At 39.6% G+C, this 16,712-nt stretch overlaps 1 protein-coding gene across 1 annotated transcript; it reads left to right on the plus strand.

Moving 5' to 3' along the window:
* The first annotated feature begins 9,143 nt into the window (after nt 1-9,143).
* LOC146976390 (multidrug and toxin extrusion protein 1-like) lies at nt 9,144-13,980 on the plus strand. The gene is made up of 17 exons (XM_085796143.1): nt 9,144-9,340; nt 9,672-9,773; nt 10,049-10,117; nt 10,234-10,382; nt 10,542-10,584; nt 10,698-10,742; nt 10,904-11,001; nt 11,083-11,180; nt 11,276-11,389; nt 11,511-11,578; nt 11,776-11,884; nt 12,271-12,346; nt 12,442-12,511; nt 12,598-12,730; nt 12,858-12,952; nt 13,135-13,230; nt 13,507-13,980. Exons 1-17 carry the CDS (start codon nt 9,173-9,175, stop codon nt 13,795-13,797), a joined length of 1,824 nt encoding a protein of 607 aa, XP_085652269.1. The 5' UTR covers nt 9,144-9,172; the 3' UTR covers nt 13,798-13,980.
* Nucleotides 13,981-16,712: the final 2,732 nt, after the last annotated feature.

Consider the following 16,712-nt stretch of genomic DNA (forward strand, 5'->3'; position numbering starts at 1 on the left):
TGACAGTTAATTTTTACTTTTAAATGATTGTTTTTATTTGTTTTTGTGATCTTAATTTTGGTCTTATGAGTATTTGACACTGGCCTTTTGACCAATGAGGAAAAACACCTGGTTTCACTGCTGCAAAGTGTATTGTTTTGTACAGATCTCCTGTGATGATGAACATGTTATTGTGTTTATTGGACTCAGTCCGTATTTATTGCATAAATAAAGATATTTCACAATTGACTAAATTAGTTTTTCTCCAGGACTGTCTTCCTTTTCCCCTCAACATGCTCCTCATAGGCAGCAATGAAAGCTTGAGCACCTGCTATTACTTCAAGATCATGGGTTTTACCATAACACATCAGACTAGACTCTAATGTCCTCTTATTTGGATTTTAAAAGTGCAGACCTTCTGTGTTTCTTGGTTAATTTACTTTGTTTTTCCGGCTGTTATTGTTTGTCCAGCCCTGAGGCAGGGCCGTTGTATAGGGGAGAAAGGTGATGATAATTCCAGGGGCCCAGTGCCCAGTAGGGCCCACAAAAAACCCCAGTAGTCTAATCTTTATGACTGAATTATTCTGCATAAGACCCTGACTAATACTCATAGTAATGCTGCATTAGCATCAAAACAAAGCATGATAAATACATACGTAGTCTAAGAAAAAAAGTGGAAAAGTCAGGGGGCAGGGGCCCACTTTAGTATTCTTTCAGGGGGCCCAGCAACGGCCTGAGGTGTTTCACCTGTTCCCAATCACCCTGATCTCCCTTGTGTATTTTTGTGCCAATTTTCCTTTCACTTGTTGTCAGTTTGTCTGTCTTTTCGTCCTGAGTTCAACCCTATGTTCAGTTTTCTGCTTGTCTGCCTGTCTAGACTTCTGTTTATCTTTTCATCTGCCTGTGAGCCAGGTTTTGTTCATTTATAGCCTCAGTGCATCTACCTGCCTTTATGTGTGCCTGCATTTAGGTCAAGAAATCAATGAAGCGTATTACCTTTTTTTCCACCATTCACAACAATTTGACCTGCAAACCAGTTGGTTTGAGTTAAATATTTGCGACTTCGGCTGTTAAAGTAGTAGTAGGCTGAGCAGCAATTCTCCTTAACAGATGAATGGCCACCATCCTGCACTGATTGCTGGGATCAAACTAGTCATCCATTCACTGCTCAGTGTTACACCACAGGCTGCAGTGTCAATACATGTAGAATACAGTCATTGATTTCAGGCTCAGATCATGACTGCTTTAAAATTAAGCTGTTGGTTTTACCGACACTTTATTCTTGACTTTGGTGGTGATTATTGACTGGTGGTCTTGGTCATGGAGACCAGTCTGCAGCCATGCTAGTTGTTCTAAGGCTGTGCAGTCAAGCTTTGAGCTCATGCTTATGGAAATGCTGTGTCACCACCTGCTGATCCATAGCAGGTACAAAGTTTACACTGTGTGCCATCTGAGTTTATAGTGTCTGAGAATTAGTGTATATTAGTCAGTATTATTAATCTGACCATGAATGTTTGTACAAAACGGGTTTGGTGGTGGACAAGTGACAGACCATACAGTCACTAGCATGGCTAAAACTGGAAATGGAAATGTATAGTGATTCATAATACCTGAGCTAAATAATGAAAATCTTGTGATGAAAAAGTTCCATACTGCTGTATCTTGTGAGATAATTCTTTTCCCAACTGCTTTAATATTCATCATATAGGCCTAAAGCCCAAAGAGTTACCACAGTGCAATATGTCAGATGCTTGCTGATAATTCATCTGTGCAGCCTGGAGCTGTTTTAACCCTGTACCTTTTGCAGAAATATGTGCTCCATTTCACAGGTCACTGAACAGATCCTGGAAATATGGGTAGCCTAATCAATGGGTATCAAATTGATAAACTGCTTTCATCACTGTCAAGGTTGCGAGGACAATGACCTCCACCCTGGATCACCATAAAGTGTTTTATCCTACCCCAGGCTTCTGGTATAATGAGCAGTAGCTGTGAGCTGAAGCTGTCGGCAAGCCATATTTAAACAGCATTAGTCATATGGTTGGTGACACAGGCGAGAAAGTGTCCCCTTATGAAAGGAAATATAGTTCCTGTACTGCAAGGTGATGATGATTCAACTAAAGGGTGGTTTGATTTGTTTGTTTGTTTGTTGTTTCTCAACCACAGTGAATTGTTGTGTTTCAAGTGAGGAAAACTCGCCTCTGGCTGACAATCCTCTTAATTTGCCTTCCTTCTCATTTGTGCAGAAGAAATCTGTGTTAAAAGAAGCTGTCTTTGTTTTCCCATAGGTCTCTATGCTGATCAATATTTTGAATCAAGGTAATTTTCCTTTGAGACTCTTTAGTAAGAGTGCACCGTTGCTTCTTCACAAATCAACCAGGTCTTCATGAAAAGACACACCAACTGAGGCAGTTTTTCAGAGTAAAGGGAGTATTAGTTGGGTGTTTTCTACACATGCAGCTCCAGATCTGCTGGTTTTATCCACTGTTGTAGCGAATCATCAGTGTAGTTGTTTTAACCTGAATTTAAATTAGCTTCAGCTAGACACAATATCATCAGTATCATTTTAAACACTTGTCTCAATGTAACAATGCTCATGTGTTGCCCATGCTAGGTAAGCTAAAAAATTCTGCTGCAAATGAATCAAGTAACAGGGACAGTGTCACCTATGCTGATCCCGGGGATTGAAATGGTGTACCCCCAACTGTCAATCACATTTTTGTAATGCTTCTCGGCATCCTTGGCTTTTTCTGGTAATGAGATCCGAATCTTGTTGGAGCTGCATGGACCTAATTTGTGAATCAATGAATGCCTTTGTTGGACTCAGATGATGCTTTTACTGTAAGCAAACAGGAGGCTTCCTCAGCGTGGTGCGGGGGTAAAGAGGAGCACGGTGCAGTGTAACTTAACAATATAGGATCACTGATAACACTTTGCTCATAGGGCATGCTGCATTGGACAGGGTTAGCCTCTTTGCATTGAGCCGGTTTACCATATGGAGGGTTAAGGTTAGGGTTAGGCTGTTCAACCTGTATAAGATAATGCTTGCGTATAGCAGCTTAGATCACACAGTTGATGCTCTTTGCACAGAACAAATCAGTTACCTAGCAGCAACTTCACACTTATCCTGACTTTCAGCTCTGTTCAGCAGCAGCACTACCACCACCAGTGAATCAGCAGACTGGGGTTTAATTTGTCCTGTGATCTGGCAGGTGATTTCTGGATGACCGGGTTGTGATGAGGAATGCATTAATATCTGAATAGATCAAGCAGAGCAGAGACGGAGAGACAACGATACAGAGTTAGATTGAAGCCAGGCAGCCTGGTTTCCAGACAACAAGAAAAAGACTCAGATAGTGTAAATAAGGCAGCTGCACACATTCATACCCAAAGCACATGCCTGGGGTCAGCAAGGAGAAACGGAGATAAACTTTTCTACTTCTGGCTAGCTGCCATGGAAACACTTTAGTGTTTAGCTCTGGCCTGGTTGTAGCTATACGACTACTGTAATCAATCTCATTCTGTATGAGGTCATTTGAATTAGTTTCACATTAAAAATAACTTTGAATGTGTATTTACTGCAGCTTTGCAATTGCATGTGAGACTTAATGTAATTCACCATTTGATCTCAGTTGTGTGTAACCATGGTGACACTTGAATAAATGATTTAGCTGTTTGGTCAAAGTCTTGGAAATGTCCAAAGGGATGCATTGCATCAAGGTTAGAAATAGGTCTCTGAATAAGGGCACATGATTGGGTAGAGGCTTAGTCACTTAGATGCTGTTGCATTTGCCTGCAACACAGCCTCTGAATTCAGTTCTGGGTCACAAGAAACCAGAAAGAATTTGGAAACCCGCTGTCTTTGAATACTTTCAGGGGAAAACAACAATCTGTAGATTGGATTTGAGAAAGCAATTATCTAAAATGCCTCCAGGAAGCGAGGGTCAGATGCTGGAACCACATATCACTGCTCACAGTGGCACAAGACGTGACAGGCTGTGTCTCATCGTAGTAGAGCTCACATCTCTGACTGCCATCATTAACCAGAGACATCAATATTTAAGTCAACGCAATGGTGTGACTGCACTGTGGAAAAATGGTTTGGAGCCTGCTCTTTATGATTTGGGACTTTTCCTAGAATCATCAGTTTTCCCCCTTGTGTATCTACAAGTAAGATGTCTCACAAAATGAAACACAGGACTCTACTGTTGGTTTTTACCAAAAATATTTCATTTGTCATTCTCTGTTTTGGTATTTCAGTTGAAATCTGTGATGGTAAACACAGGCATCTTTTATTTAAGCTACCAGAGTGTTGTCAACCCAGTAGCTCATTAACACACGATCTGTGTTACTTCCAGCATTGTGAAAGACACAAAGAAAGTGAATAATTGAAGGAGAACCAAATGAATAAACAATATGTGCCTCCTCAGAGCTATAATTCATTCAATGAATATGCATTGTCGGTGGGATAAATTGTCAAAGAGATTTGGCTCTTTGATCCTTTTCTCAAGCTGTTAACTACAGGGAGTGAAGGTGTGTGCAGTTTCTTTTACATACCGTTTTTTTGTTTGTTTTTTTCCAGAAGAAACAGGATTAAAATGAGACGCTGTGACTCACACATATAATGTTCAACCAAGATAAGCACAGACACTTGTCCTCTCTCTGCGGTTCAGACAACTTTACTGAATTTGTAAGTGGACAGATTGTGACAGTGTCCTGTGTAGACATCAACAGTAAGACCATGACCCTTTTCTCTATTTATTTTGTGTTAGTGTAACAGATAGATTAACATGGTATGAAGGAATTTAATTAAACTTTATTATTTAAAATAAATATTTGACGGATTTTAGTTCCATGAATGATGATGGAATGAAAGATGCAATTTTAGAAATATCTTCAAACTGTTCACTATGGACATTGATCAGTGTTCTTCTCCTCAGGGTATTAAATCCAAAATGTTGCACAAGAAGTACAAACCACAAAATTAATGTATAGCCCGAAGACAAGCAAACACAAACCTGAAACACATTAACTTGGTTACTTTGACCTCATAGAGAGTGTGCATTTCCTTCTTCCTACAGCACTTCTTAAAGACTGTTAAACCAAAATTCTGTACATCCATGTTTAAGCTTTAGCCGTTGTCTACCTGTCTTCTTCACTTCCATTGCTTGAAGGATGTGTGTCCTCATATATGAGCAAGATACAATATAAACAAAACAGGTTCTGTATTTTAAAAAAGTACTACTAGAGGTCAGAAACTCTGAGATGGGATCTTACATTGCTCATTATTGTATTTATGTGCAGTAATTTCCAAAGGAGAACTGGTAAAACAGCACATCACCACAGGACACTAAGTTGTCCTTGTCCTAGACACAAAACCTGCTGGTGTTCTGCATGACTTGTGACCTTGAGTCATACAGTCCGTACAGTCCCAAAAACCCTTATGAATTTGAACAGTAGAAGCCGCTGAAGTGGCTTTCTGATTCACTCACATGACCCATGGCATCTTGTGCTGTAACTGCATTTAACTTCATGTGAAAAAAAAAAACTAGAACTATCCCTTTAAGGCCTCAAGTCTTTCTTTTTTTATAGTTGTGTAAAGCAGCATGACATTTGAACAACTTTGGTTAGAAGCTAGGGCTAACCCTGTTGATGTGACACGAACTGGGATATTTGGAGCACACATCCATGTCTCCCTCGGGATGTGCTGTAATAATCTTACAGCTCCAACAAGTCAAAATTAATTTGTGTTGTTGGTTTGTCACATGCAAAATATTTACATCAGCTTCAGATATAATTTGCCTTTAGTACTGATTACCCAAATTTACCAACATGCTAAACTAAGATTGTGAACATCAAAGTACCTGCTAAACATGAGTATATTTCAATTCTGATGTTTATTATGTTGGCAGGCTGACAGTAACACGTTTCTCAAAGCACCACCATGGCTAAAACCAGCCTCACAGAGCCAGTAGCGTGGCCGCAGACCCCATTATCTACTGAACAACCCCACACATGCTAATGTGTCCTATTCAACAAAAAAACTCATCAAAGTACTAGTTTTGTAATCTGTTACCTCTTTACTATCAAGCTGATGAACATGTGTTTAACTTTGGAACTTGACAAAAGTTATTAGATACTTTCATGTTGAGATCCCAAACTAACCTATGGTTGTGATATACAGTACTTACACTATGTAGGTTAAGAAAACAACCTACTCCCCAATCTCAAGGATCAACAAATTATTGAATTATTTGTTTGTCAGAAAATAACTGCCCAGACGCTGATTTATAAGGCAGAGATATGAGGTGCCATCCAGTGGATTTAGCAATACAAAGGCAAGAGCAGGGTTAGGGAAAATAATAAGTGACAGATACAAATCACTGGCACTGCAGCACATGGTATCTGTGGCACTCATTCCAGCAGACTGATTGATTTTGCCAACATGAAGCCTAGAGGGCTTTGGGTTGTCACATTAAGAGGAGCTCAAAGTGAGACTGAAAGCCTCTAAAAGGACACGCCAGAAATGCGACATTTTGCTCATCCTTTCCTCTTATTAGAAACGCATTTACAACCAGAATTCACACACTGTTTAATCCTCCAAACCTTATTTGATTTCAAACAAGGTGTTATCAAGCTGTTTTCTCTTTTGCTTCCCTCTGATGCCTGTCTTGGAAAAAAAAAAAAATCTGGCTCATTAAAATAGATTTTGAATATACAGTGGTACAAGAAGAATAGTACATGAGCTACCTTGATCCAATTTTGTGTGCAAACAGTTTCCTTAGATTCACACACTATTTATTCAGTCTTATTGTGCATTATGCACTTGTAATATGTCTTTAATTTACACTGTCTGCCTCATTATCCTCAGGGTGTCAGGGATTGGTGAGCCGATCATACCTAAGCATATTCTGAGTGAGGTGTTGGTAGAATTTCTGTTCAGTTTGCACTCTATTACAAGACTCATTTGTGCAGTCACTACATCCTATATAGTCCGCTATACTATGAGTTTGGCTTTTTGTGGTGCTGTCTGAAAGTGGAGTGAGAACTATCATATCCTTTATGGTGGACTAATAGGATATCACAATGTATCATTAAAAGTAGTGTATGTCTGATGACTACCCAAGCAATACTATCATGTATTGCGTTCAGACTGAAAGACAGAAACTGATGGACAGCCAATTACCTTTTTTTCTAATTTTCACACAATATGATCCTGAAACTTGCAGAATCTAAATAGTGTTTTTTCTTTGAGATGTGAGGTGTCACAGTTAGGCATGATTCAAAATTCAAAAAACTTTATTGTCTATCACATAGTGACATAAAATTCCCTTCCCCAACTGTGAGCACTTTTAAATCCAGGTTAAAAACATTTCTCTTTCCACGTGCTTATAGCTGAGCTCTTTTTAAGAACTTTAAACTTCATCTATTTTATTTTATTTTACTTTTATTTGCTCTTGCTTTTAACTCTGTTTTTAGTGTTTGTTTGTTTATATTCTGTTTTATGCTTTTTTTATGTTTTATGCTTTTTCTCTGTTTTATGCTTCTTTTTTTAATGTTTTGTCTTTATGTAAAGCACATTGAGTTGCCTTGGTATGAAATGCACTATATAAATAAAGATGCCTTGCCTTGCCTTGCCTTCAGTTAAAAACACCACAAAGACATGAAAACCACATTCAAACCCATGAGACATATACAATCACATACAATAGTACTAATAAAAGCACATGTAAAAGTGCTGTCTATTTTGCTTTGTTTAAAATGCACACTGCGGTGGGAATAAAAGTTTTTATAGGTCCTTTTTTTGGCTAGAAGTGCCCTGAAAAGGCTGCCTGGCAGTAGAGGCTGAAACAAGTAGTGAAACAGATGTGAAGGGTCCTTAGTGATGCAAACTGCTGTCCTTTGTACTGCATGACTGTAAAGTTATGAAAGTCACAACTGAGAGGTACCAGTGATTTTAGATGTCTGTTTTATGATTCTGGAGAGTTTATACTTGTTTTTTTTCTGTGATGCAATGATAAATGTGAGGACTGACTCAGTGAGACATTATAGCATTTAACATTCATCTGAAACTGCATGCTGGTGTTGAAAAATTAGGGCACTTTTAATCTCATACTCACATCACCAATTTCACTTTCAATAGAGAGGTCTGGAAATGAAAGAGAGGCGATACAACTTTCCAAAGTGGGCGATAATGAAAGCAATTGTGTGTGTGTGTGTGTGTGTGTGTGTGTGTGTGTGTGTACTCTCCAAGTGTAACATCGTACTCAGAGTCTCAGAGTGGATATGATATCTGAAACAATCAGTGAGGCTCTTATACTTATTCGCTCATGTTTTGTGCTGAATTATAGGGAGAGCTATTCAGGAATACCTGACAAAAAATCGTTCACGCATATCAACTGACACCATGTTTGTCATTTTATTTCAACACAAATTCGAGGCACCACATCCCACCACAAAATATGTTTTCTATCCATGATGTATGTTATCACTCTTGCACAGATGGGCAGCTGAATGGGTTTTCTGCCAGATACCAGCAGAGGGCTGCATCTCATTCTAGATGTTGCCTGGGCAGGGACCGATTAACCTTTACCACTCTCTAGACATTGAACCATATGACATGTTTAATCTTCCCAAACACTATAATGAACATGTCTTTCTGAAATGATGAAGACTGATTGGACTGATTTTACTGCTCCAAAGAAAAACCTGTGCAGTCATTAAAGAATAAAAAGATGTTCATGAATAATCATGGCTGCACACCTTCTGTCTGCTCACATATCTTATCTGACAACACAGAATTAGCATGATGGCATGTATGGTTATTTAGTATGCCATTCACAGTGCCCACTAGGCCATATAATCATTCACACTGTGAATGTAGTGAAACGCTAAATTCAAATTTAATTACTATTTTTTAAATTAAACTTATGCACAACTTTGGTATCCACCTATCTTAATAGGTGCAAAAACCTCTGCACCATGTTACTAATAACAATACTGTCAATTTAACTTATAATTTATATTTTTGTCTTACACAATGAGATGTCTTTTCTTTCTTTTTTTTTTGGTCATAGTTTGCCCAGTGTCAAACCTGAGATGGAATTTGTCAATCAGTAACCTTTAAGGATGTTGAAATACTTGACTCAACCAGTGGTGAATTCATTCCCTGGAGAACGACAAAGATACATACATGAGTGAAAGGACAGCGGCTTCCCTGGGGAAACCTGCATTAGCATCCAATCCTGCAGACATGGAGGGGTCCAGTGATAAGTTTTTCTGCTGCAGGTGGGTGCGCAACAAGGTTCCCCTGGCCCACAGAGAGGAGCTGTACCACATCCTGAGGATGACAGGGCCTCTGGTAAGCACTGGCACTGCTTAAACACCATGTACTGTCTGTTATTGTGTGCATCAAGGGCGTCCTTCATAACATGATTTATACACTGGAATTTGGACGAGAGTGTTCTTGTTTGAACTGACAGGGAAAATAGACTTAGTCTGGCAGCTGTTAGAAATTGGCTACCTCCTGCACTGGTTACAAGCTGCTAAAGCGATTACTGTGTAGTAGCTCTTCTGCAAAGAGACCCATGCAAATTCATTACAACTTGTGATAACTCTAACTTATACTATATACTGTATATCCCCTGTGAGCTGGCCTCTGTATCAACTATACTTTTGGTTTGTCTTTGCAGCTGCTCTCCCGAATCCTCACTTTCCTGCTTCCATTTGTGGTTACAGTGTTCTGTGGGCGTCTGGGAAATGATGTGATGGCTGGCTACGGATTAGCTACTGTTGTAAGTTGTCATCTGTATGCTCCACAGAGTTGTGTGGAGGCTAACATGAGAAACTGACAGCTGAAGATGTAATGTCGAGGGAGCCGGTGGAATGAAAACAAAAAAATACAGCTATAAACTCTGCTTCCCAAGATAGCTTTTACGGTTCTTCCGCAAACCTGATGATTTAATCAATATAGCCTACAGTACATTTACCCTCATGAGTCATAGAAATATTGTTCAGTTCTCAAGTGTACGTCCAACAAACTCATTTAAGTGTTTCATGTTCCCTTCAGACTATTAACGTCACCACTGCATCAACGGGATGTGGTCTGGGACTAGCATGTAATACTTTGGTGGCTCAGGTTTGGCAAGTCTTTTGTCCAAAGCAAATATGCTTAAACTTCACTAACTCCTGATTTCAACTGTCCATTACTCTCTTTGATATAATGATTAACACAGTTGCTGCACTGTTATGCAGACATTTGGTGGTAAGAACCTGCTGAGGGTGGGAGTGATCATTCAGCAGGGAACCATCATCCTGCTGTTGTTCTGTCTCCCCTGCTGTGGTCTGCTCCTCAATGCCGAGGCCATCCTCTTATGTCTGGGCCAGGACCCCGAGGTGGCCAGGTAACTAACAGCACTAAATCTGAATCCAAGGTTGTCCACATACATCAGCTTTACATCTCTGATGGGAGAGAAACGACAGATGATGATGATGATGAACTTTGTGTTAAACCATCATTTCCATACCTTTTACTGGATCTGAATGCAGTCTCTTGATTTCAGAATAGCCCAGATGTATATTACATACTTTCTTCCTGCAGTGCCAGTGAGTTGAAGCTTTTATTTCACATTTTTCTGCAAATTAAACAGATTATTGGTGACGCACACTTTGCCCTCACACCCCAGTGTCAACTGTTTTCATCAATCTTTGTCTCCTAGGCAATGTTCCTACATCAGCTTCAGGTGTCTTATCTTCAGAACCAGGTGTGTTAATGTACTGTGTGCAAATCTGTCTCTTATTGTCTGTAATGTAAATATGCTCTCTTAATTAAGGTAATTACATTTCTGAAGGGACAGGTTTAACTAATTGGTACTCGTTGCATCATTGTGTTTCTTACCATCTCATCGCCTCTCTGTGTACTCAGGATATAATTTTGCCTCAAATGTACACTGCTGCCGCAGCAAACATTGCAAATTTGCTAACAAACTACATCTTTCTTCACTGGCTGGATCTGGGGGTGAGGTAGGTGTAGGTGTTGTCAAGACCATTTAAAATGGGAATCAAATTGTTGCTCAGACTGACGTCACTGTATCTGTCTTGCAGTGGATCTGCAGCAGCCAACAGTCTGTCTCAGATTTACATCTGTGCTTTTCTGTTTGCTTACATCTGGTGGAAGAAGCTCTATGTGAAAACATGGGGAGGTGAGGGATTTCATACTCATGCTTTCACTTAGATACACACTGCTCAGCCTCCATCTTTACAGACAACATAAATGAGTTTCTCTCTCCCCCTGCAGGCTGGTCTGTAGAATCACTGCAAGAGTGGGGCTCGTACATGAAACTGGCCATCCCCAGTACCATGATGACCTGTTTTGAGTGGTGGATTTTTGAGTTTGGGGGATTTTTTGCAGGTAATTTAGATATTTGCTGTATGTTTACAGAAGTAAATTTAACAATGTTATTCAACATAGTTTTGAAGTCATTAAACCAAATCCGAAGTCACATGATATTTTCTTTGTGTTTAATAATCAGGGATGCTGAGTGAAGATGATCTGGCAGCTCAACATGTTACGATGATGGTGGCATTCATAACCTACATGGTAATTTTTAGTGACAGCAAATCAAAACATTTTGTTCTCACAAACAGTCAATTCACCTCGTAATTACACGGATTAAAAAAATACAGTACGTAATTGTCACAAATTATGAATGTGATTTTGTTGCTGTATTCTCCCAGGGGCGACCTCTTTTGCATGACAGTTTTTTTTAAACATACCTTCATTTTATTTCTCCATAGTTTCCTCTTGGAATTCAAGCTGCAGCCTGCGCTCGCGTAGGTAACGCTCTTGGGGCAGGAGACACAGCTAGGGCGATCCTCACCAGCAAAATATCGCTCACTCTTGCAGGTGAGTGAGTCTGTTGCTCACCCTGAGGTTTCTCCAATTTTTCCCTGTTAAAAGGATTCCCGGGAGTTTTTTTTTTTTTTTTTGCCATTTAAAGCCCTTTGAGATTCAGTTACAGTAACTTTGGCACCTGAAGTGTGAATTATGACTACACAAGATAGGTGTAGGAGACACACACACATCTGCATTTGTTTCAGACTCAGGAAGAACTGAAGCTGCATCACACCTCTGATATGTTCAGCATGCAGTGATGATTCCTCTGTTCTCCTCGATCGTTTGTATTTTAATAAATCTTATTCAACATAAGAAATCTTGTGGCCTTTTTTCAGAAATCAGCATTTGATGTTTGGTTTCGTAAGCATTTTTAACTTTTTGCTCCTCTTGTACAGGAAGCATCTCAATCGTTGAAGGTCTGGTGCTTGCCTCTACTAAAACAGTGATCGGCTACATCTTCACCTCTGATGAGTGAGATTCCACAGCTGCTCTCGCATTTCACCACCTCCATGAATGTTGCGAGAGTACAACTAAACAAAATGTCAATCACAATGTTGTCATTACAGGAAGATCATAGGTCTGGTCTCCCACTTGATGAATGCTTACGTTTTCAGTCAGTTCTTTGATGCCCTTGTGGTGAGTCTACCAACTTGACTCAGTCTTCCAGAACAATTATGCAAGGTGCTCCTTTCAAATGTGAAACATCTTTGTCTCCACCCTAGTGTGTTTGCAATGGAATCTTCTTGGGCACAGGCAAACAGAAGATACCAGCTGTGGCTAATCTCATTGGATACTACGGCATAGGACTTTCACTGGGTGTAACTTTGATGTTTGTTGCCAAGCTTGGGGTGTTAGGTGCTTCAATTAATATTTTGTATTTTTCATTAACATTCAAAACATGTCCATGGCTACGTAGTAAGAGCACTTTGTCATTAAGTGAAGCCTGCTGTGCCCTTGACAGACTAATTTGTCCTCTCTGCAGGTTTTTGGCTGGGACTGCTCATTTGCGTTTTCTTACAATCCACCTTCTACATCATTGTCATCTTCAAGCTAAACTGGAAGAAGATAACTGAGGAGGTAGGCGGTTAATCTAACAATCAGGATCATGCAGGGCCAAGGCTGTTCAGCTACAATGACAGAATCTGTTTCATATCTACAACTCCACCCAGTCGCTGAGACGAATCTGGCAAATTTCAGCAACTCTTTGTTAAATGGGTGCTGAAATTGGCACTTAAGTTTTGATCTCTGCTTGTTTGCAGGCTGTGAAACGATCTCAGAAAAAGATACACATGACATTATTAAGTGCAGCTGCTCTGTCAGACAACACAGACGGCCAGACAGGAAGTAATTGCAACGTAAGTGGCAAGTTATTCAAAAAGGTTTGGATAGTCTGAATACAAATAAATATGTTTTCATATCTTGTTTCACTTTGGTATCAATTAATGCTTTGATGCAATATGTCTCTATAACATGATTCAGTTAAAGATGCCAAATATTTCAAAGTGTTACCATGCTAGCTGTCCATACTGTATGGCTCAATAAAATAAAGTAATTGGACATAATATAATATACGTATATAATTTTACACTTTATTATATAATAATAATAATAATAAAGTGTTTTCTTTCCAGTCAGTGGACGGCTACATATCTGTGAGAACTGAAACCCATGATGGGAATACCGACACACAGGGTGGACATGCGGTCCAACAGGCGAGGGGAGGTCGTCTCTCTTTTACCCAACTGATCCTCAGGCGAGGCCTCATTATGTTTGCAGCAGTTGCACTCCTGGTTGTGGGAGCATGTGTGCACTTCCTTGTGCCCTTGCCAGAGACTCTTTCTTCCAAAGACTCGATCAATACTACATACTCTCCTGATCAAATTTTCTCCACAGTGTTGACCCCAGTAGAAGAGAAAATGTAACCTTCAGAGCCTTGATCATCACTTTTGAGATGCTTGTAGCTAACCTGTGATAGATTGGTGGAAATGTGATATACATTTAAGAGAGTATTTCATTGTTTATTCACAGTGAATTTTTACTGCCTTGGTTGTTTCCCTTTTTCATCCATGTTTTTTTTTCTGCCCGTTTTTTACTGACTATGGAGAGCTTCAGTTAAAAGACCTTTGGTAAATACAGATCCTAGTTGTAACAGAATATATTATGGTGCGTGGAATAAGTTGTGAATAGACTTTCTATTTCATTAAATTGAATAAACCAGAAGTACTGCTCAGTTGCTATAGCCGCACCTCCTAATTTCAAGATAAATTGCTGTTTATCCAAAAACCAAATTAAATGTACTACTAATGTGCAATTTTGTCATAACTGCTGTGTGAGGTCTTGGGTAATGGCTAAAAAGTGTCTAAGGTTACCATACCCCAAGGTCACCATGACCATGACCTTTTACTCCTGACCACCAAGTCCAATCAGTTTGTCTTTGAGTCCAAGTGGATGTACCAAATTTGAAAAAAAAAGAAAAAAGAAAGTGGTTGTTTTGCCAAATGAGAAACTCTCTGGATGGGTTCTTGAGATGTTGTGTTCACAAGGCCAAAACAACATTTTGTGAGCCTAGCCTAGAGCTGTGAAACTTGTTGCATATTATTAAAGAAAGGAAAATGCTAGAATGACAATGGCTTTTGTATTTTGTTTTCATTGTGAATTCGGGATTGTATCATTGTCTACAAGAGCTCTATTCTACAGCTTCTACAAATCAGTCAGTGCATCATTCAGTAAGTAATTATTCAAGTGAAGTTCTCACTGAACTACTTTCTTTTGTAATGGACTGATATTTGAAGAGGGGTACTTTGACTGTAACTACTGGAGATGTGTACTTTGTTCAACTTGTTTTTCTTTATTCAGATATAAATGTGCACTATTACTGTGGCAGGTTTTTCATCATTCCAGAGATAAAATATTTATAGACTAACCTGAATATTTTTGTTCAACCTTTTAACTCTGTGTGGAGCATTATCACATTCAAAAGGCTTGAGATAGTAACAGAAATAATTGGCTTGTGGAAGAATTAGAAGAACTAGAACCAGATTGTTGTTCACATCGAAACTTTCTTGCTTCCAGGTCTCACCTCTCTGACTCTGTTAGTGTTATTTCAGCTGGCCTTGGCTTAGCTCTGCAGCTCCTATGACCACAGCAAGGAAACGTGCATCAGAAAAAAGAGGGACACTTCAGCAGGGGGACCTGCATCAGCACATCATTGTGCTGTAGGGGTCCAGTTATAAGCTTTGCTGCAGGTTCCCCTGGCCCACAGAGAGGAGCTGTACAGTACCACATCCTGAGGATGACTGGACCTTTGGCAAGGACTGGCCCTGCTTATCCTTCCTCTATCTGTAAGGGACTTTGTAGAAAGAGGTTACGTTTGCTGAAAATCTGATTTGGACAACAGCAGATTGATGACAGTCCCTCTTTGCCAAAGAAAAGGTTAAGATGTCAGGAAACCAGACTTTTATCTCTGAGACTCTGAGACAGAATCCAATATACTTAAAACAGTCTTTGGCAGGTTTCAGACGCTCAACAGTTAAAGTGACAACACTGAGTTAGCTTATTTGCCAAGTCATAGTCTGAGTGCTATAAGTAATTACAAATTTTGTTTAGCTACTGTATTTTACAACCTGGACTTTGTATCAGTTGCGCTAACATTGGTTTTTGTCTTTGCAGCTGCTCCCCCAAATCCTCAATTACCTGATTCCATCTGCGGTTACACTGTTCTGCTGGTGTCTGGGAAATGATGTGATGGCTGGCTACGGATTAGCTTCTGCGCTAAGTGGTCGTCTGTATCCATAGAGTTGCATGGAGGACATGAGAAAACGAGAGTTTGCAGAGGGAAAATGAAATGTTGCAACTATAAAGTCACCTCCTAAGATACCTTTTATAGTCCTCTCACAAATCTGGTGTAGGTCAAACTCATTCAAACATCTTGCGTGTTCATTTCATAGCATAAATGTCACCACTATACTGTAGCTGCTGGACATGGTTTGAGGCTGTCAGGTGATAGTAGGCTACTACGATGACTCGGGTTTGGAAAACGCTTTGATAAGATTATATAAAACACTGTTATTTATTTTTTTATGGACCCCTTACTGCTGTCCTTTCCAAATGGTAAATTAGCTACATTATGCAAAAATAAGGAAGAACGTGCAACACTCAAAAAAAAACAGAAAGAAAAAAGTCAAGAGGTGCTCGGCTGTAGAGAAACTCAGTACAAACAAAAAGCCAGCAACACTCAGTTTCCGTCGTGTACAGGCAACTAAACACACAGACCGGTTTTGACAGCTGTCTTCTTCAGTGTGTAGCCTATACTAATTACTGATTTGAATTGAATTTGAATTGCTGATGGTGTAGGTGATCCTTCAGTGGGGCATCATCATCCTGCTGTTGTTCCGTCTCCCCTTCTGGGGTCTGCTCCTCAATGCCGAGGCCATCCTCTTATGTCCGGGCCAGGACCCTGAGGTGGCCAGGTAACTAACAGCACTAAATCTGCATGTGATACCCTTGCAACCACATCCAGACTGAATAATAATAACCCTCTCAAGTTTTACACAGACCATCTCTGCATTACAATATGTAGTCCCAGCAGGTTCACTGAACAGCTTGAGCACAAACAGTCTGTGTTTCAGATATTCACCTCTTTCCTAATTATATTATGTAAAGTCCCCTTTGTTTTATAGTAGGGTCTTTTGGGTTAGTTTTGATTTCAGAAAATGTTGATGAACCCAGCTTTAGTAAACAGGATGTTTTCCTTACTTTTGTGTTTATGAATGTCAGTGAAAATATATATGAAATTAAGCCAATGTTGCTCAGCACTGACTGCAGTAATATTATAATG

The sequence above is a fragment of the Trachurus japonicus genome, chromosome 13 (assembly GCF_045865225.1).
Source record: "Trachurus japonicus isolate A0001 chromosome 13, Traja_1.0".
Lineage (NCBI taxonomy): Eukaryota > Metazoa > Chordata > Actinopteri > Carangiformes > Carangidae > Trachurus > Trachurus japonicus.

Bases quoted from the DNA above. Each gene is read 5' to 3' on its own strand.
- LOC146976390 (XM_085796143.1), top strand. From the start codon at position 9,173: ATGAGTGAAAGGACAGCGGCTTCCCTGGGGAAACCTGCATTAGCATCC. The intron at 10,585-10,697 runs GTGAGTTGAAGC...TTTGTCTCCTAG, and splicing joins ACTTTCTTCCTGCAGTGCCA to GCAATGTTCCTACATCAGCT. The intron at 12,953-13,134 runs GTAGGCGGTTAA...GCTTGTTTGCAG, and splicing joins GGAAGAAGATAACTGAGGAG to GCTGTGAAACGATCTCAGAA.